Source organism: Neomonachus schauinslandi, chromosome 4 (genome assembly GCF_002201575.2).
Source record: "Neomonachus schauinslandi chromosome 4, ASM220157v2, whole genome shotgun sequence".
In the NCBI taxonomy this organism is placed as follows: Eukaryota; Metazoa; Chordata; class Mammalia; order Carnivora; family Phocidae; genus Neomonachus; species Neomonachus schauinslandi.
The window spans coordinates 100,181,740-100,208,556 of NC_058406.1; the positions used below are offsets into that span (position 1 = coordinate 100,181,740).

At 46.3% G+C, this 26,817-nt stretch overlaps 1 protein-coding gene across 18 annotated transcripts in view; it reads left to right on the forward strand.

Annotated features, from left to right (window-relative positions):
- The window catches only part of PDE4DIPP2 (phosphodiesterase 4D interacting protein), a 207,246-nt gene that overhangs the window by 162,432 nt on the left and 17,997 nt on the right, over positions 1–26,817 (forward strand). For 6 of the 18 annotated variants that reach the window (XM_021690137.2, XM_044914604.1, XM_021690135.2 and 3 more), the window contains 11 exons: positions 4,163–4,251; positions 10,206–10,438; positions 13,321–13,756; positions 14,594–14,786; positions 15,665–15,784; positions 16,405–16,915; positions 18,552–18,787; positions 19,791–19,842; positions 20,932–21,155; positions 21,812–21,964; positions 23,869–24,054. In XM_021690137.2, coding sequence (XP_021545812.2) covers positions 4,163–4,251; positions 10,206–10,438; positions 13,321–13,756; positions 14,594–14,786; positions 15,665–15,784; positions 16,405–16,915; positions 18,552–18,787; positions 19,791–19,842; positions 20,932–21,155; positions 21,812–21,964; positions 23,869–24,054 — 2,433 coding nt within the window. Of the gene's footprint in view, positions 1–2,683; positions 2,690–4,162; positions 4,252–10,205; positions 10,439–11,342; positions 11,346–13,320; positions 13,757–14,593; positions 14,787–15,664; positions 15,785–16,404; positions 16,916–18,551; positions 18,788–19,790; positions 19,843–20,931; positions 21,156–21,811; positions 21,965–23,868; positions 24,055–26,817 lie in introns of all 18 variants that reach the window. The other 12 variants (XM_044914600.1, XM_044914601.1, XM_021690134.1 and 9 more) reach the window with 8 other exon arrangements.

Sequence of the window (26,817 nt, forward strand, 5' to 3'; positions counted from 1 at the left end):
GGAAATATCACTCCTCTTCTGTTGGTTGAATATAAATAGCTTAAAGGGGAAACAATAATGACTGGAGAGTGGCATTCAGGGAAAAGGGTCTTGTCGTAACCCAGTTTGGGCTCATGACTGAAGAATTAACACTATATGACTTTTCCTCTAAGGCTTATTCATACATGATGGAGTTTTAAGGCAGTTATAATATAATAGTGATGAATCCTATTTGTAAAACACCTGTTCAAAAGAATTCATCCTCCTTTACTGACAACTGTTTTTTTCAACTGTCCTGTGAAGCAGAGAGACCAAAAAGTATCATTTCAAGCCTCCTGTTGGGGGAAACAGATACTCAGAAGTAAGGAAGTGCAGATAGATGCAATCAAGATCATCCAGTTACAATATTAGGTATAAAATTTCTCTGCAGATTGCACTTAGGTTCTGTGGCCACCTTTTTTCAGCCCATAGACCGTGTCAGTTTACCAACAACAATAATATTGCTTAAAGGCAGTATTTATTGAGTATACACTGCATGCCAGGCACCATTCTAAGCACTTCAAACGCAGCAAATCCTTTGAAGTTCACTAGGGAACAACTGTATGGAGTGGATATCAACTGTTAACCATACTTTGTAAGTGAGGAAACAATTACACAAAGGTTGTGTCTTGCCTAAAGTAACATAACTAATGACAGAAGCAGAAACCCAACCTAAACAATTGGGCTCCAGGGTCCATGTTCTTAATAATTATGCCATCCTCAATTTAAAAATCTCCACAAAACTATCCATTTTTGTTTCAACAATTAAAAGAATACATGTGCATAACACTTAAGTTTTCACGGAAGGATTTACAGTATTTTAGAGGCTTTTATTTCTGTGTAGTTTATCAAGTTAGATAGCTGGTGGAAAATAATTCTCTAAATCTAAAAGGGAGTTTGGGGCACCACCTATATTAAATATGGCTCTGAGCCTAGAAATTTGCAAGAACCACAATTTGGGAACCACCATCAAAGCCTCAAATAAAAATTTTTTAATAAAATTTCTAGGCTAACATGTGAAACTTAACCTGGAGATAAAACCTGGAGAAGAAAGTTAAATTTGAAGTGACAGACTCTTACTTTTCAGAGTATCTAAAGTAATAAGCAGTAGATTCACCAGTATAACGTATAGTACCTATTTGTTTTAGTATAGTACCTTTAAACTAGAAATTTGGAACATTACAAGTTAGTTTGGAAGATGGTGTTTTGTTGCCTTGTAAAAGCTTAGAAAAGGGTGTACCCTCAGCAAAGAGAAATTATTTTATTGTCATTGATTAAAAAAAATGGTAACAGGTCTCTAGTGTCAACTTACAGGGCTTTATGTGGGATAACTTATTCCAATATTTTCTATAAAATTTTTTCAACTTTATTCTAGCCACTGCCCCCCACCCCACCCCAGCCTTCAGCATTCTAATTCACATTGGTAAAAGGCTGAGCACCTGTTGAAGCTCCCCTGAAGGAACTACAGCAGACTAAGCTAGCTAAAAATAAATAAGGAAAGCAAAACTCCTATGTAGTAGAATGTTGGGATGAAATGGGAGTTCTTACTTTGTTTCCATTTAACTCCCGATTTGTTTCCATTTAACCCCCCATTTAACACATGGTATTGTGTCCCTGAGTGACTTAAAGAGAGAACATTATCTAAAAATGCAGGCATGGTATCAGAAAGGCAAACAAAGGTAAGTGGAAGGCGGTACGTGTGAGATGAGAGCCTTCAAGACCAGTGGCAGGCACTTTTTCCAATCCTCCCTTACCTTACTCCTGGAACCTAGCACAGGAATCCTTTGGGGATATGGGGCAGCATGGTCATACAAGCCACCAAGAATGATAACGGAGATGAGTTCAGCTCATCCACTGGAACTTTCTTCAACCACAGGATCATTCTCTAGCCCAAAGCTGAGGGGAGAAACAATGTGAAAACTATGTTTTCTTAATCTGTCATTGTGTGGGACATTCATTTTCTTTGCGAGGAAAAAATAAAAGATTCTGATCTCTACTGTTGTACAGGGGAAGATTTTCCAAAATAAGCATAGTAAGATACGGATGTCCACAAGTGAATTAGCATCCTAGATTTCAGGGAGTTGTCAAAGCTTAGGGAGTGTGTTTATCCATCTCTCTGCAACCAGTATTGTGAATGAGATGGTTCTGGGGCTGGTTTGAAAAAGTATTGGAAATCCCTATTGTACACAGTCTGCCAGGGAATTTCTAAGAATGCTGAGTGGTGTAGGTACCTCCTTGTAGGAAGGACCTTATTGAACAGGGCATAGGAACTTGGTCCAAAGTTAATACAACATCCATGGAATGAGTCATAAGTTGTTAGGGCAACATGCTTACTACCTTTTAGTACTTTAATAAGATTGGCCTGGGTCATTGCAAATACTCTGGCATGAACTTGGCAGATAACAAGAGATGGAATGAAGGTGTGATCTGCCCCTCTTCACCTTATCTGCAGAGAGGATAGTGGATGCTCATTATTCATCCATGGATGTCTGAGCTCAGGAGCAGGTTCTTTGGTCTTGGGGGAAGAAACAAAGATAAAGATCTGATTTGTCACCAGAAGGAACCGTGAATTGCCTCTGTCTGAAAGTCCAGAGACTTGACTCCTTGGCACAGCTCTTGTCAGGACTGGCTGTGTAACCTTGGACAAACCATAAGTCTCTTTCAGGCACAAGTTACTCAGTGGTCAGAAGAGGAGTTTTAATAGGTTGGTTGCTGAGGCCAGGGTCAGAACTAGATCTCAAGCTTCTCTAACTTGGGCAGGTTCTATAAGACCTGTTCTGTAGACCCGGGGAGTGTCATGGTAGATTTTCTTTGGTGTTAAAACGAATTAACCATCATAAATTCCTCCATTTTCAGAAGAAATCAGTAATGTGGTCCACGGGTCTTAATCTAAAATTGGATGGATAGTCTTTTATTGTAACATGTGGAGAGGGGGTGCCTGGGTGGCTCAGTCGTTAAGCATCTGCCTTCGGCTCAGGTCATGATCTCAGGGTCCTGGGATCAAGCCCCACATCGGGTTCCCTGCTCCGCGGGAAGCCTGCTTCTCCCGCTCCTACTCCCCCTGCTTGTGTTCCCTCTCTCGCTGTGCCTCTCTCTATCAAATAAATAAAATCTTAAAAAAAACAAAACAAAACATATGTGGAGAGGAAGAAATGCCCTAGCTTTGTTCTGTCCAATATGGTAGCCATGAGCCATGTGTGGCTAGTTGAATTTAAATTTAAATTAATTTAAATTAAATAAAAAATTTAGTTCACAATCATCCTAACCCATTTCGAGTGCTCAATAGCCACATGTGTCTACTGTATTGGGCAGCACATACATAGAATTGCAGAAAGTTCTATTGGTCAACACTGTCTCAGACCTTTGCCCAGACCACAAACTGCAGCTATTTGTCCTCCCTTAGTGCAAGACATAGATGTTTGTGCCCTCAGATGACTGTGTCCATCTTCAAGGAATGAAAGAATGTATTAAAACTCATGTGGACAAAGAAGTATAAGACACCCTTCAGGCAAAAGATGTTGGCATTGAACAAGAGTTTGAGAGAGATGGGGAGGTTAAAGGAAGGAATTAGGAAACACCCAAACTATTCTGTGCCTTGAGTCTTGGCTAGTCCTGAGCTTCTGTAGGACACAGAGCCCCTAGAGGGGTGTTCCTCAGAGATACACTCACCCTATGATCCCAGAGATGGAGAAGTATGAGAAAAGCAGGTCTCCCTTAATCCCCAGGAAATCAGGGACCCTCTCAGTACTCGAGGGTGGGGGAAAGGTTAGTCATGTTGGGCTCATGTTTCAAAAGAGAAAGTTGTTACATAACTGGACTTGCAGGACAGGAAATAGTTCAGGCTTTCTGAAAATAGGTGAGAGGGGTAACTATCTAACAGCCAGCTCCTTAGGTGCAGGTCTGTGCAGTCAAAGCCAACGAATGTTTTAAGGCTTAAGTTTAAATATTAGTAAGAAAGTATCAGTGATATAAGGCTTTGCTACAGATTTGGCACCCTGGTTCCGCCTTCAGCCCTGCTGGCTAGGGGGCCATGTCAATGGGGAAAGGAAGAAAGCAGAGGCAGGTGGCAAAAAGCGTAATTTTAGCTGCTGTCTGAAAGTCACCTGTGAAGGGAATCACCTTTCTCTTCTGGACTCACTTCCAGGTGCAGCTGCAGGGGACGATACCGAAGATGCTAGCACCGAGTTCACAGACAGCATCGAGGAGGAGGCTGCCCACAATAGCCACCAGCAAGTAAGTCCAAGTCAGGTCCTGGGTTCCCAGGGTGGAAGGCTCATAGCCCTTTGGGGTCTGGTGGTCTCCTGCAGCCCTTGTGAGCCTAGAGGAATAAGCTATCTTTTTATAAAAACCACTTCCCAGTCTTCCTTCCGCCCTCCCTGAGCTTCCCAGCCACTTTGCCAGCCAACCCCTATCCACTCCACTTTTCTCTCCAATCCACTTTTTTTTTTTTTTACTCTATCTCTCGCCCCTCCTTCCCACCTTTGCCCCTATGTACCATCTATAGCTATAGCTTCAGAAGAATGTTTACTTACAACAAGACCATGGACAGTTCCCCTCTTGGGTTTTTGTATCTGAAACACACCACAGAAGACAGGGAGTCATCGGAGGGCTGCTTGGGGAGGTGGCAGGCCTAAGACCTGCTTCAGGAGAGTGTTCTCTGAGAACCTCCAAGAGGATTGGAATGCTTCCAAAGCAGGGATCTGTCTGGTGAAAGCTCGTTACGGAAAAGAGAAGTCTGTTGGGCAACCTGACAGACTACCCAGGTTGGGACACATCAGTGACCAGCAGGTGACACTTTCAAGAGCAAGCCCCCATCAAACTTCAGAACTTGGTACCCAAGGCTGAAACACTGTTCCCACCAGCCATCAGTGAAGGTGTAACCAGCATGTTCGAAAGCTCAAGAGTTGAATATCCTGGACCTCAGAGATTAAGTCACTGACAGTGATCCCATTGCACTCACTGGCCCTCCTATGTGTCTCCACCTTGCATAGTGATACTTAGCAATCACATCTCCTACATGGACTGTGCCTGTGAGTCTCTGAGTTATTAAGGAGAAAGTGGATCATTGGTATCCATCCTTCTGCAGAAGGAGCTGGGCTTTTCCAGTGGTAGCTTCCTTGGAGCTATTAGAAAAACTGCTGGGAAAATGAGGCTTTCTGGGTCTGCCTCTATAGCTCCTGTATAAGAAAAAGAGGAGACCAACAAAAAGAACCTACATGAGCATTCCTCAAATCTCACTGGACTTGGCATAATCTTTGGCTCTTGAGGACATGAGCAGTTAGTTGTCGGGGCTACCTCATGTCCTCAACACCCTTTCTTTACCTTCTACCAAGATCCCCTTTTTGTTACTCTAGCCATACCTGACCCTTACTTCTCCCTTAAATTCTTGCATGAGTTCCACTTCTCCTTTTGCTTGAACAGCTTCTTCTAAGTCTTCCTAACGAATGCTTATGACTTTAATTATGTATACTGCTGCCTCTCCGGACAGATCCCTCTGCCTTGCACTCCTTAATGTCACTGAGGAGCTTTGGGGAGAAGAGAGGGATCTGCAAGATAAGCAAATGTCCACTCTAAGAGTTAGATTGGGATGTCAGCTGGTCACTGGTGGTTATTGCTGCTGTGGACAGGATTAGCTTCAGAAAAAGTGAACCAGAGACACAGATGTGAAGACAGCCAGATTCCTTCCTATAGCCTAGCATGGAGCAAATGACCAGACCACATACTGAGAAGGTCATTTCAACCCTGGAATAAACCTTTACATTGGGGCATGTGTATTTCCCTTGCAATGGCTGCCCTATTACTTGGCAGAATTACTTAATAAATTATTAGTTAACCTTTGGATTAGGGCTTGACTCATGATAGACAAATTTATATACCTGCTGGATGAAGACTATCTTGGGAAAGCATCATTTTCTTTCCATCACCTTTCCTTGAAAATCAGTCTCCAGTTTTAGGTAGGAGGAACCATGGTGTATGAAATCATTGTAAATTCACTTCAACTTTTCTGGAGTTTGAGGGTGTGACTCTCCTGCTGCCAAATAAATAAAGCTTGTTTTGCCATAACTGTTTTGTGTCTAGATTCTCAAAACTGTGTTTGCTGGTTTCTGGGGAATTAGGCTCTGAGTTCCTCCTTGCTGTGTCCTTGGAAGGTAAACTTTACTCAACACCAAGCTACCTTCCTACCTCAGGCATACACAGACTTCCCCTAACAAACAAACCCCACTTTGTGTTCCTTCTAAGGCAAGAGCTATCTTTTAGCCAAAGCAAGTTGCTGCATCCTTATTTTTAGACTCACTCACATCAGGAAGTCTCAGGTCTGGCTATGTTGGTAATTTTCCCCAGGTATCTCCCACAAAATCCCATTCTCAAGCAAATGTAAGGTCTGTAATAAATAACTAGGAAATGCCTGTGAAATGAATCAAGCATTGCCTTTCTTCATTTGAACTTGTGCAGTGGAAAAAAGTTAATCAAGAATCAAGATTCAAATGCAATGAAGGAGAAAAAAGTCAGCAGACTTAGTGTGAAGAACTTGAGAAAAAATCATTAATGCCCTTCACTCATGTGAGAACTGATTTACATTGTGAGACATATGTCATAGGGTAAAAACAAAACAACTCGATTCAAACAAGAGATCAGATGTGCACATAGATTTTTGTAGGGTAAAAGGAAACCCAGCACACACAAAAAAGGTTTAATTATACCATGGAAGCAATAGAACAGATTAATTAGGAAATGACCAGTGGGGAGGAACCTGTAAGAGATATAATTCCTTGTAAGGGAACCTGTAAGAGACCTAAAGGATTCATACTACCACCACACATACTGAAAGCCCTGGGGTTTTATTTGGGGAAAATATAGAAATATCACCTTTCTATAGATGAGAAAGAAAAACTGATTAAAAAGCTAGATTCTGAGTCATTTTTCATGCATTTACATTTCAACTTTAAAGATAAGTTAGCCTTGGGCGCCTGGGTGGCTCAGTCGGTTAAGCGACTGCCTTCGGCTCGGGTCATGATCCTGGAGTCCCGGGATCGAGTCCCGCATCGGGCTCCCTGCTCAGCGGGGAGTCTGCTTCTCCCTCTGACCTTCCTCCCTCTCATGCTCTCTGTCTCTCATTCTCTCTGTCAAATAAATAAATAAAATCTTTAAAAAAAAAAAAAAAAAAAAAAAGATAAGTTAGCCTAAAGTAAGCTTCCTTTGACACAGAACCCAAATTAGCCTGGAAACAAATCATAGCTCTATTTTCTAATTTTAAAGTAGGAAATTAGACCAGGTGTACCTTCAGGTCCTTTCTGGTATTGACATTCTGTGGTTCTTAATTTTTTCTTTTTAAAGAAACTAGGTATATTTAAATCAATGGAAGATAACATACATTCAGAAGGCAGTTTAAAAATAGATAGGTATAGCGGGGGCACCTGGGTGGCTCAGTCAGTTGGGCATCCAGCTCTTAATCTCAGCTCAGGTCTTGATCTCGGGGTCATGAGTTCAGGCCCCATGTTGGGCTCCTTGCTGGGTATGGAGCCTACTTAAAAAAAAAAAAAAAAGATAGGCATCATTAAAGTGAGAGGTTTTTTTTTTTTTAGATTTTATTTATTTGAGAGAGAGAGAGCACGAGCAGGGGGTAGGGGGAGAGGGACAAGCAGACTTCCCTGCTGAGCTGGGAGCCCAATATGGGGCTCGATCCCAGGACCCCGGGATCATGACCTAAGCCAAAAGCAGACGCTTGACCGACTGAGCCACCCAGGCGCCCCGAAGTGAGATGTTATTTTTAAAGAGAAGGAACACTTAGGTTTTAGAGAAGAATAAAGTGCCCATATTCAAAGCTGATGGCAATGTTTATTTATTTATTTTTTAAAGGTTTTATTTATTTATATGAGAGAGAGAGAGAGCACGAGCAGGGGCGGAGGGGGAAGCAGACTCCCCGCTGAGCAGGGAGCCCGATGCGGGGCTCAATCCCAGGACCCTGAGATCATGACCTGAGCTGAAGACAGTCACTTAACCCCACTGATCTACCCAGGCACCCTGGCAATGTATATTTTAGTTAAATTAGTTGGAAAGGGTTTATATAGAAAGGTAGCATCACATAGTTGAAATGAAGGGTTGAGGTCCTAAATTTTCAAAAGTGGTTTTATCCAGTCCCCCTTTCTTTATCTTGTCCCAAGTGCTTGGTGGCACATGCGGAGATAGGCCAGTGTAACTGAGCCCGGCAGCAGAGCCAGGGAGACAAATGTCAGGCTCGGAACCCTAGGAATGCCAGGGAAATGAGCAACTGTGTCTATGCATCTTTCTTCATTCTCTTTCTTTGCAACCTCAACTGCTGTTCTACTAAACGCCATGGCACATACATATGGCACACCCATGCTGTGAATCGACTCTACCCATACAGCCTAGGTCTCGCCATGCTCAGTTACAAGCAGAAGTTTATGGCTTTGTGCCAGGCCAAGCAGCTCTCTCGATCATTGATCCATTGAAGCTGCTCGGGGCCCTGTTCTGTTCAATGTATTTGTGACCTGAATGAAGGTATAAAGCATATAATTAATTCTACAAATCATCCCCAACTGAGTGGCTACTACTTGATTTATGGAGATGCACATAAAATATTTTGAGGACTTGGATCATTGAGAAATGATTCTGGATAGCCAGAATGAATTTACCAGCGACAAGTACGAGTCACACTATTAATACAGATAGAAGAAACCGCATGAGCCAGAAATAGCTGTGGGAGAGAGGTGGGAAGCTGGGAGATCAAAATGCACCCGAAGCTAAGTAGAACCCCAAAGTGCAGTTACGGAGAGGAGAAAGAAGCAATGTGGCATTGGGATGTATTAAGATAAATATTGGACGGATGGACAAGAAATGCTTGCACTAAAATACTTAGTCATACACTGAGTGGGTTCTCATACCCAGGTTTTGGTTTCTAAACTTTTAAAAGTGTTGGGGGAACCTGGAGAGGAACCCCAGATGAACTGTAAGAAAGTCTTTATTTTTTAAAAGATTTTATTTATTTATTTTGACAGAGAGAGAGAGAGACAGTGAGAGAGGGAACACCAGCAGGGGGAGTGGGAGAGGGAGAAGCAGGCTTCCCGCGGAGCAGGGAGCCCGATGCGGGGCTCGATCCCAGGACCCCGGGATCACGACGTGAGCTGAAGGCAGATGCTTAACGAATGAGCCACCCAGGCGCCCCAATGAGAAAGTCTTTAAAAAACTCTCCTTTGAGGAAAAGCTACGTGATCTGCTTGAGTTGACGCACTGAAGAGTAACTTCAGGAGTATCCACAAAACACAGAAAAGTGTTGGGAAGTTATTTCCACCTTTTTTCCTCTCAGGTGCTGAGATTTGTAGAGAGAGTTGGCCTGGCAGCATTAGCACAAGGGTGATAACCAACAAGTGGGCAGGTGGCCTCACTTAACTTCTCTGTAGTTATAGGGTGGGATGCTCCTGCTGCCGGTGAAATTAAGCTGCTGTTTTACCTGTAGCTGAGTGCCTTCCATCTTAGTCTTCCTTTTTAGGGCCTGAGGTGCAGGCTTGGCCTTATGCTTGGAGAGCTGGGTGTCTCAAACCGAGATCTTTGTAGTCAAGGACTCGGATGTTGTGGCGTCAAGGAAGTTTCCTGTCTTGTAAGAAGTCTCTCAGGGGACTCTGTCCCCCAGGAAGAGACGAATCACAGCATCCACACTCTCCAGTCCTGTGTAAACATCATGTGTTTGCATTGGGTTTTTATTTATGATGTGCTTGTGTGTTTTTCTCACCCACATCTGGATGCGGCTCTTCCTGCCCATGGCAGCAATCACCCTGCTTTCTTGTGTCCTCCTCACCCAGGCCAGTCTCCAGGGCCCTTATGGCTGAGGAAGTCCTTAGGGCAAGCTCATTTTAGGGCTGCCTTTTTTGTTACCATTAAAGGCTGTTTTTGCAGGGCGCCTGGGTGGCTCAGTCGTTAAGCATCTGCCTTCGGCTCAGGTCATGATCCCAGCGTCCTGGGATCAGCGCCACATCGGGCTCCCTGCTCGGTGGGAAGCCTGCGTTTCCCTCTCCCTCTGCTGTTCCCCCTGCTTGCGTTCCCTCTCTCTGTGTCTCTCTCTGTCAAATAAATAAATAAAATCCTAAAAAAAAAGGCTGCCTTTGCAATCTGATGTTCCTCTCGGATCCTCTTTCATGACCTAACTTCTTTAAATTATGATTTTCTTTCAGCTCATCAGGGTGGCCTTGGAGAAGAGCCTGGCAGCCGTGGAGACCCCGAATGCATGTCTTCTCCCTCCTTCCTCAATAGGAGGGGACAGTCACAGAGGTCCTCAGGAGGAAATGCTCCACCTGAGGGCTGAGATCCACCGGCACTTAGAGGAGAAGAGGAGAGCTGAGGGGGAACTGAAGGAGCTAAAGGCTCAAATTGAGGAAGCAGGATTCTCCTCTGTGGCCCACATCAGGTAGGACACCGCCCAGAGGAGGAGAGCCTGCCCACTGAGAGGCCACCAGAGCCAAGGAGGTCACCCCGCTGCAGCCAAGGCATTTGTGCTGCTGTGGGGCTTCTTGGTCCACATACCAAGCTCCATGCGTTAATGGTTCAAATTCTTTAGAGACAACTCAATAATATTGGATAATGGTGATCATTCAGATGATTTAAATCTGGTCTTAATTCAGAATAATAGTGCCCATTATTAGCCGCATAGTCATGAGTGAAAATCTCCCACATGCATGCCAGGTATTGCTCTTTTGCGTTGACTGGAATGTCCTACTACCCATGATGCTTTACTGCTGCATGTGGAACCAGAATAATCCATGAGGGAGGAGGATTTATACAGGGGCCCCTTCGTCTCCCCTCAGCTCTCTCTTAGCAGCATGAATCCCTAAACCATGGAATGGCGATTTTCATAATCTCTGCTGTTTTGTTAACTTTACAAAAGTGGCATATAGCTGATTCATTGGTTAGATTGGCCACTCTGTGTTTGTTTTTTTAAAAGATTTTATTTATTTGTTTGACAGAGAGAGACACAGCAAGAGAGGGAACACAAGCAGGGGGGGTGGGAGAGGGAGAAGCAGGCTTCCTGTGGAGCAGGGAGCCCGATGCGGGGCTCGATCCCAGGACCCTGGGATCATGACCTTAGCCGAAGGCAGACGCTTAACCAACTGAGCCACCCAGGCGTCCCTGGCCACTCTGTTTTTAATGGCATTTTTTCAAAAGATGCTTGGAGAACATGCTGATAATGTAGGGCTAATCTGTTCATTCATTCATTCATCCCTGAGGGTCATAATCATTGTGGGCCCGTTGTTTAGAACACAGCAATGCAAATGTACAATTTCTAATTCATGCCTTATTGTTTCCCTGCCTAGTAGGTGCCACTTAAACGTCCCCAAGTCATAGAATAACATTAGCACTGAAGAGGACCTTGGCATGTAGCCTAATCCTTATTTCACAGTCAAGGAAACTCCAGTCTAAAAAGTTCTAGCAACTTGCTCAAAGTTGCATATTAGTCTATGGCTAGACCCCTGCCTCCCAATTTTTAATATCTAAGCCTTTTCTTCTATGCTATATACTTTGTCGAACAATCTTGGAAATATTCTTGTGATCATCCTTCATGCTGGTTTTTTTACTCTGAATTATCATGATATTTCTTTTTCTTTTTTTTTTAAGAGTGAGCGAGAGCATGCATGTGAGGAGGGGGAGGGGTAAAAGGAGAGGGAGAGAGAATCTTAAGCAGGCTCCATGCCTGGCGTGGAGCCTGATGTGGGGCTCAATCTCACAACCCTGAGATCATGACCTGAGCTGAAATCAAGAGTCGGGTGCTTAACCGACTGAGTCACCCAGGCACCCCCATGATATTTCTTTCTACTGAAGTGAAATTCTACTTAAGTGAAAGCATAAGTTGTTGTTGTTGTTGTTTTTAAACAAGCTCTATGCCCACCGTGGGGCTTGAACTCACAACCTCAAGATCAAGAGTCACATGGTCTACTGACTGAGCCAGCCACTTCAGGATTCTAAGACACCCAATCTAGGGAGATATCCACCTGCTAATCCTTCCAGGTGTGAATTACTAGTTTCCCTTGCCTCTTCTAGTCAGCAGTTCTCAATTTAGCATGCTTAAGGATCAGCTGCAGAACTTAAGTAAAATGTAGATCCATAGGCCTTAGCTCTAAAGTTTTTGTTTTTTTTTTTAACAAGCACCTCATAGGATTCTGATGTTAGTACTTTTCAGGTCTGCAGCTGGTACAGCAGAATAAAATCCTCTGCTGCAGACCCTGAGCTGCCCGACCATATATGCAATTTCATTTAAGCATCCAGTGACTCCACTAGGTACGGGTTATCCTTACTTTATATAAAAGGAGACCAAGGCTCAAAGAGGTTAAGCGAACTGCCTATTTAAATGAATTGCCTTGTTAAAGCCATGTTTTGTTTTTTTTTTTAATCACTTCCATCCAACCCTGGTGAAGGGTTTGGTGTGAAGAAAGGATGGAGTCTAGGATGTCTTGGTGAAAATTAGTTGTTTATCCATTTTATTTCTTCTACAAATATGAATGTTTTTTGTGGTAGGCTCTGGGGATACAGAGTGAACAGGACAGAAAGTGTTCCTGACCTCATAAAGATGATCTATCATAAGAGCCAGACATAAAGCAAATAATTACAGAAGTACATTTGATTGTAGTTCTGATTGGTATTATTTATTTCTTATTTTCCTAGGTCCCAATTTCTCATCCAGTGGTTGAAAACTGACCAATGATAATTAATAGAATTGTAGAACCCATAATAAATTTGCCCCAGGCAAGGTCTTCCTGATTTTTTTTTTTCTTAACACTGTAAGTACCTTGTTTATTCCAGAGGCCACTGAAAATTAGAACATGAGGTTGAGGGGGCACCTGGGTGGCTCAGTCGGTTGAGCTTCTGCCTTTGACTCGGGTCATGATCTCAGGGTTCTGGGATCGAGTCCTGTGTTGGGCTCCCTGCCTGCTTCTCCGTCTCCCTCTGCCTGCTGCTACTTGTGCTCTCTCGCTCTCTCTCCAACTCAAATAAATAAAACCTTAAAAAAAAAAAATGAGGCTGAATGACCAGGGTAAAGACAACTAGACCAGGTGTGTTGAGTCCAAGATTTTTAGGGATTGTGTTGCCACCAAGTAGCTGTGGTGGTGTGGGCAAGTCTCTCTTCCTGAGTTTTGGTTCCTTGTCTATAAAATAAGGGAGCCCTTGTTGGTCTCTGAAGTTGCTTCATGTTTTGGGGTGTCTCTGAGTCTCTGCTGGACCGAGATGGGGGCTACAGGAACTGAGGCCGAGAGCGGAGCCAGCCCCTCATTGTGTGTGTGTGTGTGTTTCCTGCAGGAACACCATGCTGAGCCTTTGCCTTGAGAATGCAGAGCTGAAAGAGCAGATGGGAGAAGCAATGTCTGATGGATGGGAGATTGAGGAAGACAAGGAGAAGGGCGAGGTGACAGTGGAAACTGTGGTAGCCAGAGGCGGTCTGAATGAGAATAGCCTTCAGGCTGAGTTCAGAAAGCTCCAGGGAAGACTGAAGAATGCTCACAACATCATCAACCTCCTCAAAGAACAGCTGGTGCTGAGCAGCAAGGATGGGAATAGTAAGCTTAGTCCAGAGCTCCTTGTGCCCCTGGCCCGGGAGATTGACAGAATGAACACAGAGCTGGTCTGTTCTCCCGAGAAGCCCCAACACCAAGAGGAGGAGCACGTGACCGTAAGGCCCTGCCCCAGACCCCAGAGCCTTGACCTTGGGGCTGCCCTCGCCGTGGATGGCCACCAAGTAAGTGTGGGATTAGATAGAATGAAAGACCTGTGGAAAAGGGCTGGAGGTAACAGTTCTGCCCCCATGGGTCAGAAGGGACTGAGACAGGGCACCTTTGCCCCCCAAGTAGTGGTAATAATGGTCCTCACACGTTCAGCCTTTAGAAAAGTTTTTACAGCATTATCTCATAAAGATTACTTGGGTAATTAATTTTTCATAAATATTTCTTCAGCGCTTAATTTTCCAGATAACACACCAGGCATTGGGCAGAAGGCAGCAAGCCCTGGTCTCTGCCCCATAAGTACTTGGTACGGTGAGGAAAGATGGCACAAGACAGATCATTTCAATGGGATGCTTATAGGGATGCCTGGGGGTTAAGGCAGCCCAGACAAGTGGTGTGTAATGACCTCTCTCCTTATCACTGCCATTTTCGTCACAGCTCATCCCAGGTGTCTGTTCCTGAGCCGCAGGAAGGGCTATCGGGAGCCTCGTAAGGGGAGGGGCTCTGCTGAGTATTGAGTAAATGGAGAATATAGAGGATTCGGGGTGGGGGGGGACAAAGGTGGGGCAGGAGCACAGGGAGAGATGAGGAGAGGTTTCTACCCCCCCTCTTTTCAACCACTGAACCAGCGTTTACTGAGAGCTCCTCAATGGACCCTACCGGCACTGTACTGTGTGCTGTAGATACAGACATGAATAAAACATTATCCTAGCTCTGCAGGAGCTCAGAGCTGGAAAGCAAGCCACTACCAAACGGCGTGAGGAATGCCGTCACAAACCCATGAATAAAGTCCACAGGGTTCAGAAGGGGAAGGGGCCGTGACTGCCTGGTCCCTGTGCTGGCTCTTTTCACAGCTGGATAACCGATCCCAGGCCCGAGACCCTGGGCCTCAGTCAGAATTTAGCCTTCCCGGATCCACCAAGCACCTGCGCTCCCAGCTGGCTCAGTGCAGACAACGCTATCAGGATCTCCAGGAGAAGCTGCTGATATCAGAAGCCACGGTCTTTGCCCAGGCCAACCAGCTGGAGAAATACAGAGTCATGCTTAGTAAGTCTTAGGTTCACCATCACCAGGGCGTCTGTCTTCTGAGAAGCTACGTGCTTTGCACACTTCCCTTTTCTTCCCCAGCCTCAAAACAAATTTAATCCTGACCAGGGTCCCAGAACTGTGGAAATGGATATTTAACTTCAGTTTTTGCACCTGGCAGAGAAGAATAAAGAACAAAGCAAGTCTGCAGTGAGCATATAGGGAGGAAATGGGCTAACATCTAGGTTTGCTGATTTCTGGTATAGTCAGCAAAATGCTTTACGTCTCTCAACATATACTGATGGTTTCTCTCCTCCTCTTGGCACCAAATCATATTCTTCAAAAATACATCCTCACCATTGGTTTAGAATCCATGCTTTCGAATAGAACTTCCTGCGGTGATGGAAATGCTTATGAAGCACATGAAATGTGGCTAGTTCAACTTGGGAGTTTTATTTAATTTTAGTTAATTTAAAATGAAGTAGTCACGTGTGGCTAGTAGCTATCTTATAGAACAGTATGGATCTCGATGTTTTAGGACTCTAAATTAGTTCAGCTCCATTCACGTATTTACTGCGCCTCTGTGGATAAAGCACTTGCTAGTTTCACTGGGGCTTCTAGGGATGATAATATATATAATACCCAACTTAAAGATGTCTGGTCCCCACAAAGCCTCAGTTGTTGTAGGTGAGATCATCAGTGGCAAACATGGGCTCATCCTGGTGGAAGAAGTCCTGCCTGGAGTGGGTGGTCTCTTCTCCCACTTGAGTCCAAAGAAGCATCCATCCCACTCTGACTTTGACCTCCCTGCCCCCTGAGGGCTAAGGCACGTGCCACTGAGGTTAAGGGGATATGTGGGACCTTCAGAGCCTCTGTGACACCCTCTGTCTCTTCCTGAGCAGGTGAATCCTTGGTGAAGCAGGACAGCAAGCAGGTGCAGGTGGACCTCCAGGATCTGGGCTATGAGACCTGCGGCCGAAGTGAGAATGAGGCTGAGCGGGAGGAGAGCACCAGTCCCGGTAGGAACACCAGGGCAGGGCTCACCTGGCCTCCCTGGAGTCGGTCTTCACATCTGGGAGCTGCTGGCCAGTCCCACACCTGAAGGGGAGTAGGGCTGAGGGGGTATTGTAGACTGAAGGGGACCCAGGACCAGTGAGGCACAGGAAGCCTGGCAGAGAACTCTTGTCCAACATGAGGCTGAGTGTGAGTTGGAACGTCTCTAATTAGTTTTCAACATACTGCTGTTAAGTAAAAGAAGAAAAGTTTTATCCAACAGATGATCATCTAAGGCTGACTTTTTAATGAAGAGACCAGATGAACTTTTGCAGATATGCAAACCCTAAGCTAAAAAACCTGTTTTTCCGTCATAGAAGGACTTTGACTGTAGGGACACCCACCAAACTGAAATGGAGAGAAGAGAAAACACTCAGTGCAGTAGAAGGTGACCGTACCTGACCTGCAGGGCTATTGAGGGGCTAAGAAATACCGTGTTTGAATGCTAGTAAAGCACAGGGCTGAATAAAGTAACTGCCTCAACTTTTGCTCTAGTAATTCCTATCCCCAGCACCAAAGCTACCTCCAGCTACGGCAGCAGGCGAGGCGTAGCTTTATTCAGGAAGATGTCTTTGTCTTTTCTCAGAGTGTGAGGAGCACGACAGCCTCAGGGAAACAGCCCTGGTAGAGGGGCGCCTGGGCTCACCAGCGGCCAGCCCCCCGGGTACGAAGCCCTTGGAGAGCCCTCGAGGGAAGCAGGAGGAGTTCCAGGCATCTGGAAAGTCGGAAGACATCTCCATCCTACATAAGGACATCAGAGACCTGAAGGCCCAACTGCAGAATGCCAACAAGATCATTCAAAACCTCAAGAGCCGGGTCCGGTCCCTCTCGATTACAAGTGACTATTCATCTAGTCTGGAGAGACCGCGGAAGCTGAAGGCCATTGGCACCCTCGAGGCATCTTCACCTCATAGTGTCACTGACGAGGATGAGGGGTGGCTGTCTGATGGCACTGGGGCTTTCTACCCCCCAGGGCTTCAGGCTAAAAAGGATCTGGAGAGTCTGATCCAGAGAGTGTCCCAGCTGGAGGCCCAGCTCCCGAAAACTGGAGTGGAAGGGAAGCTGGCAGAGGAGCTGAGATCAGCCTCATGGCCTGGGTAAGGGGGGCACTCTTCGGACCCTTATTTGGTTGGTGACATCTCAGTTTGTGTTGGAGGTGGGCTAGGCCAGGCAAGTAGAAGAGAGAACCCATCGGGGCGATCAGAAGAGCACCTACTTAAATGCTAGGCCTAGATCCAAAGAAAGGTCAGTAGGCCCTGCTGGGAGACACCAGTCTCTGGGATTTCCTCTCAGGAATCTATTAGTAAAGCGACTGGATATGTGGTGTAGCAGGAAGACTGGAGCCAGACTGCCTGGGTCTGAATCCTAGCTCTGGCACTTTCTAGCCGTACAACTTACTTAGACTTTCTGGGCCTCTTTCCTTACCTACTAAATGAGGAGGAGAGTAAGAGAACCTATCTCAACGGGTGGTTATTGGATTTAAGTGAATTAGTACAAGTGCTTATAATTGCCTAACATACATTCAGCTCTCAGTACTACTTACCATAACTACTGATACTTTGTGTTGCAAAACACTGGGTAGACTTCTATCTGGGTATCTGTCCTTGTTATCTGCACTGAGTATCAAACCATCCAAAAGCTTAGTGGCCTCAAACAATAATTTATGTGGATTGACGGGGCTCAGCAGGATAGCTCTTGCTTGGGGGTGGTCTCTCCTGGGACTGCCATCCGATGGTGGCTGGTGCTGGGACATAGCTTCTTCCTTCACGTGTCTGGAGATGTGGTGCTCCTTGGCTTTGCTCTTTCCCCCCGTGGCTTCTTGTCTTCCAGGGTCTTTCTTCCTGGGATGGGCCTCTCATAGGATGGTGGTCTCAGGGTAGTTCTACTTCTACATGACAGCTAGCTTCCAACAGACAGGAAGTAGATGTTGCCAGGACAATTAAGAGCTACTCCTGTTCTTGGCACAGTGTCACTTCCATCATTATCTCAGTCACAGTGGTCACAGAGCTTGCCCACATTTAAGGAGGTGGAGAACAGCTTCTACCTGCTAATGAGAGAAGGGGCAAAGGCACATTGCGAAACATCGTGTGGCACAGGAACTTCCGTAATGTCCATCTTGGCAAAATACAGTAATATAGATGGCCTTCCAAATAGAAGGCATTAAAGAGCCTATCTAGACTTAGGATTAAGTGAGTCTTCCCCCCCCCCCCCCCCGGGGGGTTTATATATTTTTTTTTTTTACATAATCTCTCCACCCAACGTGCGGCTTGAACTCCCGACCCTGACATCAAGAGTCGCGTACTCTTCCAACTGAGCCAGCCAGGTGTCCCAGGATTAAGTGATTCTAATCACTGAATTTATTTTTATTTATTGTGTTTATTGAGTATCTACTCAGTAAATACATTTAGTGTTTCTTGAGTATCAACTGTGAATCTACATTCTACTAGTCCTGTGAGGAATGTAAAATTTGGCACCGTATTTACCTCCACAGGACTTAGGATTCTCCTGGACGTCTGACTAACATATATAAAACAGTGTAAGAACAATGGCACACTAAATTGATGTCATGTATTAGAGTAGGATTTACTCTTAAATACCTTCTTTGGTTTCTGTGCCAGAATTCAACCTGGGGGAGCTCCTTAGAGATGTTCTCATGAAAATCTCTACCGAAGGCCCATAATTTAACATTCACTCGTTTTCATTCTTACTTTTTCCTCTTGTCTCCTGTATTAGGAAATATGATTCCCTGATTCAGGATCAGGCCCGAGAGCTGTCATATCTACGCCAGAAGATACGAGAAGGGAGAGGTATCTGTTATCTTCTCACCCAGCATGCAAAAGATACAGTAAAATCTTTTGAGGACCTTCTTAGGAGCAACGACATTGACTACTACCTGGGGCAGAGCTTCCGGGAGCAGCTCGCCCAGGGAAGCCAGCTGACAGAGAGGCTTACCAGCAAACTCAGCACCAGTAAGTTGGCCATAGGGCTTTGGCACACACTCGATCACTCCCACAGCCCCAGGCCCAGGTGGCCACCACACCTCCAGCACGGCCTGCTTCCACTTCATTTCCTGAGGCCATTACAGGATCAGGACTGGGGAGCATTGAGGAGGAACACGGGGTTGGGGAGGTCATGATTGCAGTGGCAGAAACGAGCACTCGTGGCAAGTGACCTTTAGGGAAGCAGGCTGTGTCCATCCAGTGCTAAGAGGGAGAAAGGGAGAAGAGATCGGAGGACCTCATCAGAGTGAAAAGAGCCTGACCCGAGAATTGCAAGACCCAAGCGGTGGCCTAGATGCTGCCCTTAACTTGCTTTGGGCAATGGCTTAGCCTTTCAGTGTCTGTCTCTTTGTTTATTGCATGGTGTCATACATGAATATAATCCCAATATGGGTAAAGCACCCTTCCTTTGGACATGATTTGGACATTGAATGTCATAGGGCAAGGGCTAGGAATATTGGTTATTATTGGAGCTCTTTACTTAGAAAACATTTCCTGAGAGTACCCGAAGGCAGGATCAGTCTTGGGGGCCAACCATCCCACATGCTGGTGGCAGGTGCAGAGGTGGGACAGGGTGGTTTGTCATTTCCTCAGAGCAAGAGTGGGTTCTACATGAATGCTGTGATGGGACACAGAGCATGCATCTGGTAGTCAGTCTGTGGCAGGCTTGGAAGCTGGAATGTTCCAGAGAGAAGCTAGGCAAGTGCCTTTTAAACTTCTTTGCATTGATTTAGGGCAGAGGAAGTCATGATGCTGATCACCCGGTCAGGGGAGATCTGCTGGTGAGCTCAAGAGAGCCTACAGGTTTCCCCTCTGAGGATACAATCTGCAGCCTTCCCAAGTAATTCTCCTACATGTCCTGGACATACATAGAGGAGTCACCGTTCTGTACCCACAGAGGCCCTTGCATTTATAATGTGGGAAGTGGGACTGGTTTAATTTCTTACCATTTCTTTCTGATTTTGGCTTACAGAGGATCATAAAAGTGAGAAAGATCAAGGTGGAATTGAACCGCTGGCTCTCAGGTAATTTGTAATAGGGTCTGGTAAAGGAATCAGGAACAAGGCCCAAGGGGTCCAGGGTGACTGTAACTTTACAAATCAGGGCAGGGAAATGCTGATTATAATGAATTCATTTATTCATAAAACACCTTAGCCTAATTCTTTACTCTCTTTTGCTGAAATTCTGTTGATTTCTATTTGCATATTTATTCTCCAGGCTTGGTAACCTAGAGTCAGTCTGACCCAACAGTAAACTAACCAGGTTCCAGGGGTCCTTGGCACCCCCAAGGTTCTCCTCTGCTTTCTTCCTTTGTGCTACTAAGTTGGCTTACCCTGAGTTGAGTTGGCAGCTAGTTTAATAATCGTCCAATTTCCTTGGGTGGAGTGGGGGAGGGGGGAAGAATCAAAGAACCACAGTACAGTTCCTAGGAGGGGAAAGGCCTGGATGTTGCAGATGCCTGGGAGGCTACACAGCGTCTCAGGAACCAGTTTTCAATGAGTTACTGCATCTAATCTTATCACGTGCAGTGAAATATGGGCTCAAAATCCACTGTAGCCACTAGTTCAAGCCCCTCTGTGTCGGAAGTGTGCTTTAGACCACATAGTGCTTCTCAGAATACTGTGGTGAAGAGCAAAGTGTTTTGGTTTTGTTTCCATTTCTAATCCATCACAGACACATACATGGGCTGTACCCTCAGTCAACCAGATGATTGCACACACCCTGCTCTTGGTTGCCAGTGGCAATGCCAAGCTGCTCTATGTTTCTCACTGCTTACCTTCAGTTACTGTACTTATCTTCCTGGAGACTGGTAACCAACAGTTCTTGGACTACAGCTCTGCTGGGGCCACACTTGGAGCAGCTGTGCTTCAGAGGGCTGGCTGAGTCTCCGCTAGTCCCCAGCATCGCCCGTGGCCAGTGCCCTGGGTGGCGACTGCACCTCCTCCTCCCTCTGCACCCCACCTACCCTCCGCCCCTAATCAGCGATAGATTGTTTTGATCATCCTTTGCAGGAATGGTTCCCTTGACTTCTGTGGCTTTTCCCGTGTGCCTCAGTCAGGACCAGTTGGTCCGGTGAACTTGGCTTCACCTGTTGTCCCCTTTCACCCCACTAGGCTCAGCAGGGAGCTGCAGGAGAAGGAGAAAGTGATTGAAGTCCTGCAGGCCAAGCTGGATGCCCGGTCCCTCACGCCCTCCAGCAGCCACGCCTTGTCGGACTCCCAGCGCTCTCCCAGCAGCTCCTCCTTCCTGTCTGATGAGCTGGAAGCCTGCTCTGACATGGATGTAGCCAGCGAGTACACACACTATGAAGAGAAGAAGGCTCTGCCTGGTCACTCAGGTAGCCCCCACTGTCTGAGTGGTACCACTTTTCTCTAGGTGGAGAGGAGACGTCCATAGCCAGACCTTATAGATCCACCTTAGTGTGTATCAGGCTTGAACGTGGCTGTGGGACCAAGCACCAAGCACAGGCCCCAGTGGCTCAGGATCTTTGCTCTGCTCCTGACTCCGCAAGGTGTCACTGGGTCTCCACTGGATGTGCATGCTGGTAGACCCAAGGGGAGCCATGGTGGGAAGAGCGAGAAGATCCTAGCAGACTTTTCTTCCCTGCCGCCTCATGAGCACAGACTGTCTGACTGACTTCCTTCTTAAAATGGGACATCTTCTCCCTCCTGCAGTGGTCCTGCTCACTGCATGTCCTGAGCCACTATCCCCTGAGTATCTGTCAGTGGTCGCAGATGCTGTTGGTCCCGCCTGGTATTTTTGGAAACGCCATTTTCACGGTTTCCGGGTCTGGGCCCCACTCTCACCTCAAAGGTGGTTTGCCTCACTCAAGAAGCTATCTGCAAGCAAGGAAATGAACACTGCTCACAGTGCTTGTGCTTGGTGCTTTCTCAGAAAGCATGGCTCTGCCTTGGTACCCCTGGCTAAATATAAGGCCGGATTCCAGTTCTTTGTTGATCACCCAACATTTTCTTTCATTCATGGGTTTTGTAGATTCCATCCATCATTCGAATCATTCCGCTGTCCTGTCTCCTAAGCCATCAGCAACCAGTGCACCTCGGGGGGTTAAGGCCGAACCCAGCAGCAACCCCATCAGCTTGCCAGCTCCCCAGAACCCCCCCCAGGAGGCCAGCCAGGCCCATCCAGGTATGCGACAGCCAACACGGCAGGAGCTCTGTCTCCTCTCCCTCAGCAGCCTGTATGACTTTTCTTCAGGGACGAATGTTTCCCCTGTCAGGGGCTTCTATGCATCAACCCCTACATGAAATCAAGAGGCCATCCTAGTTCACCAATTGTGTCTGCATTTTCTTTGTTTTACATATTTTAGACAAATCAGACACCTGCAATAGACTTTGATCTGCATACCAGGATTTGGTGAATCATTTTAAAGTAAACATTTTCCTTTGTTTCTTTCATTTCACTCTGGGGAGCAAAGAGGCAAAATGTTTCTCCCAGGATTACAGAAGCCACAGAACAAAAAGAAAGTCACTCCTACTGCTCGCCTGTAGGCATTACCCATTTTATCTGCGTGGTGAGCCTCTGCAGCAGCTCAGGATGCTTCGGTGTCCTACAAGATGCTGTTCACATTGTTGTAATGTAATTACATATGATCATTCATGGATTTATGCACAGCTGGGCAGCCCTTGATATGTACATAGTGCATATTCTACAGCCAGCTGGAGGGGTACATTTCATTTGCCTGCCCCAACCTAATCGCCAGGGGGTGTGCTGTTCAGTTAGAGCCTGGCACCAGTGATGAGAGAGCAAAGGCAAACCTTGTCCTCGCCTCCCACCTCCTGCCACTATCGGCCGGCTGCCTTCAGTGTGGTTTGTGGCAAGGTGCCCGCAGAAAGCACAGTGCTTTCCTTCTGCTGCCCCTGTCTCTCCAGAGAACAAGTCAACCAACGTCTTAAGAAGGGGGTGTGTCTGACTCTGAGCTGGGGCTCAAAGTTTCTGGGCCAGAGTAGGCAGCTGCTGGCCCAGGAAGTCATGGGGAAAAGCTATTTGCCTAGCACTATAGACATATCTGTAAATGCTCTGGGGTCAAACAGAGCAGAAGGCCAGGGGTTTTAAAATCAGAACGCCTCCCTGAAGGATGCCTGGTCTATGTTGCTTGGCAACGTGGGGGTCCTTGCAGCGCTGTTCTGAGAGCGTGCCAGCATCCCGGGGCGAGGGATGTGATTAGAATGTATTCATTGTCTTCCACGGGAGGCATTCTCCGCAGCTCAGTCTTGGTTTCTGCTCCCTCCATAGGCTACCTGCCATATGACTGTTTTTAGGAAAGAGGAGATAGATTCAAACATCAGAACATCCCAGGGTCCCTAAAGACCTGTCCGTAGATGGGCTGCATCATGGTCATCTGTGAAGATTTATTTTAAATGCAAATTTCCAAGCCCTCCTCCCAAAGTTTATGACTTAGTAGATGAGGGCCTGAAGAATCTGCATGTATTAAGCATTTTTCTTCTGTGATCTGAATGCCCAGACAGGCATGCGAGCTACTGTGTCTGAGTCACTTCAGCAAGACTTTTATTTTTCATTTGGTGAATGAACCCATGGATTTGCAATTCTGAGGTTTGTTTCCATGAGACTCTTGAATTATATGCGTGAGGAATGCGCATTTCCCCACAGTCCTAGCCCGCTTCTGCCCTCCTGAGGGTGAGCCCTCATGCTCTCAGAGGGGTTCTAGGTGTGGGGAGTCTTGTCAGAGGGCCAAGGACCGACTCATGCCCAGGGGGGCTCGGGAGCATTGAGGCACAGCAGTCCTGACCTATCCGTGCCTGGGTAGCTGCCTGGGGTACAGGTATGCCACCTGGCCTTAGAATATGTATGCCGGCTATCCCTGGCCAGGGAGAAGGCGGGGGGGGGGTCAGCTAACGTTAGGTAACAATGCTTGCCCTTCTGCTTGTCAGCCAGCACCACGCTGAATGGTAGCCACCCCCCAGGGAGACATCTGGACAAGAAATAGTTTCATCTTCTCCATTTTTTCCCCATTCCTTTCTCTCACTCTCTTTCTAATGACGTGTCTCCTTTCTTCCCAACTCTGTTTCTAGGCCTTCATTTTCCCTCCATACCCACGCTGGTTAGCCTTCCCCAGGCACCACTGCCCTCAGCTCCACCCAGCTTCCTGCCTTTCAGCCCCACTGGCCCGCCCCTCCTTGGCTGCTGTGAGACACCCATGGTCTCCTTGGCAGAGGCTCAGCAGGAGCTGCAGATGCTGCAGAAACAGTTGGGAGAAAGTGAGCACTTTCTGCTGCACGTGTGTGCTTGGGCATGGCAGCCCCACCCCGTGCTGCTCTGCATGGCTTCAGCTTGGTGGCAGAGTTTTAAAAACGACATGGGGTGTGCACCCCGCCAGGGGATGCTTGACAGATGGCCCTGCTTGCTTTTTTTGGAAATACATTTACTGTTGTCTTTCTGGTGTGTGTGTGTCTCATCGGTTCCTCAGGCCCTAGACCTGCTCCTTTCCCGCTGCTGACAGTGTGGGGCGCCACCAAGTATGCTGAAGGCCTGACACGCCGGTGACGTGTCTGTGGGCAGGGCAGGGCACAGGCGAGAGCTTCTGGGCCTTGCCTGTGTGAGACGAAGTGGCCACTTTCCCGGGAATCCTTTCCATCCCTGTGATATTCTCCTGCTGTGATATTCTCCTGCTCTTAATCAAGTTCAGATCCTGACCTCATCAGGTTGAGGATTCAGGTGACTAAGCCTCTCTTCCTACGGCGCAAGGTTCACTTTTACCCCTGGACAGGTGACACGGGGGTGGCTAGAACCAGAAGTACAGGCTGTGCTACCTGATCGTAAATTCTGTCCTCTGACTCCCAGAGATCACTGATCGTATCAGTTACAGACTATGTACGGTCATCTTTTTGGAATATATGTCTGAGCTCATAAATGATGAGCTCATAAATGATGTCTCATCATAAAAACTGTGTGTGTGATCAATTATAGCTTAGAAAAAAATAAAACCCTCACATGAGGAATTTGCTCTCTAGTAATGCTTAAAAAAAAAAAAAAAAACACCTAGAAATCAGTTTGATGTTACCTTAAAACCACATTCTGTGCCTTTGAAAAAAAAAACAACAAACTACTCAGGTGAGCCAAAGATTGATGGTAAGGGTCACCAGGCACAATGTCCAGTGACCTAGGACCACAGCCGAGAGTTCATATACCTGAAACCCCCGTTGTCATTTACCCCAGCTTATTTCTTTTGTCAACCCTGAAAATGAATACACTGTCTAGTCTACTCTGTCCTAGTATGATTCCCAGAACCAATTAGATGAGACCCTTTTTAGGAGAGTTTGTACATCTTCCATTTTTGCAGGCAGTGAAGTCTAGAAGACTGCCTCCTGCGTATCACAGCTTTACGCAGGTGTAGCAGTCTAGGCTTACCCAGCAAGACGAACCTGGTCTCACCTGAGCCTCACGCCACTTGCGTGATAGGTAGAGCCTTGAGCAGGGAACTAAGTCTCAGGGAAGTAGAGCTACTTGTTGAAGGTTACTAGTAAGAGGGAGAGATGGGCTTGAATCCGGGTCTTCTGCTCCCAGTTCTGTGTTTCCATGATACTTTTTCTGTCTAGGATGGTTTTGTTACCATCCTGCTCCGAGCTAAGCTCAACAAATTCTGGAAGCCCCTTGTAACAATCTTTTTTCTTTCTCTTTAGAGATCAGTAGAAGGTTCTGATGTCTCTGACCTAGAACTTAATATTTTAGCAATTCTGGAACCAACAGTTGATGGATAACAAATTTGTCCCATATCAAAATGGCAAGAGTGTGCTCTATCTTACTTTTCCTTTACCTTTCCATATTTGTAATGCCTTTGTCCAAAAGGAAAGACAGAAGGAGATATCTGTGCATGAAAAAGGGTCTGTTGATATGGGTTGAAGTCCTATCTAGTCTGAGCCACTGACCAGAGTTTGGATGGTCCCAGCTTTCGTGAGCAAGATTATAGCCCTGTCTTGTCCATCCATCCTGAAGCACAGTCCTCTCTGAGGAACTACAGCTTACCAGTGTTCCTTGTTTGCTTTGAACCAAGCTTACACGTGGACAGTAGTGCATGGCGGCTTCTCAGGTAACCGTGGGGCAAAGATCTCCTTGTGCTAGAGTCTGTCCGGTGTCTTTGCATGGTTCAGGGCATGTGCTTTCTGTTGTGTGGCCAGGGCAAAACTGGAACGTGAGAATACTGATCACTGTTACTGATAGACTTGGAACCTTCTACGACTTTGGTTAAAAAGTAAGCTGTCGACAGCTCCTGATTTCCCCCTTTGCCTTGTGTTGGGCTGGGGAGAAAGGGGGTGTGAAAGAGGTAGGAAATAACATCTTTACTGAATCCCAACTAAAATTTAGATGCTTGGGGGCACGTGGGTAGCCCAGTTGGTTAGGCATCCGATTCTTGATCTCAGCTCAGGTCTTGATCTCAGGGTGGTGAGTTCAAGCCCCACCTTGGGCTCCACACTGGGCATGGAGCTTACTTAAAAAAAAAATTCAGATGATGACATTTTTCATCCCCCTCTTTAACTTCCAGTGATCCTAATGAACATCTAGTATTTTGCACATTGGAGAAGGAGAGACCCATGACAGTACTTCTCAAACTTTGCTGCCTATTTGAATCACCTGGGATGATTTTAAAACATTCAGTGCCCAAGCTATACCCCCAGTTAAGGCAAAATCTCTCGGAGGTCCAGGCGTCAGTATATATTTGTTTACATTTTCCAAGGTGACTCTAGTATATAGCCAAATTTGAGAACCAGTTACAAATGGAGATAAAAATTGGCAAGTGCCAATTGCATTATCCCCTCAGAGGAGTTTGGCTTGGTTGGAGGGAATGATGACCTCTTCCTCTTTGCTTAGGTCGAGCTACCTGTTTATTCTGCTGCCCATGCTGATAATCCTTGAAAGAAAGCAGTCTTCTGAATATGAATATCCTAAACTACAGCCCTGCCCACCTCTCTCTGTCTCTCCCACAGGCTGAACTTCTTTTTACATAGAAGCAGAGATGATTTGGC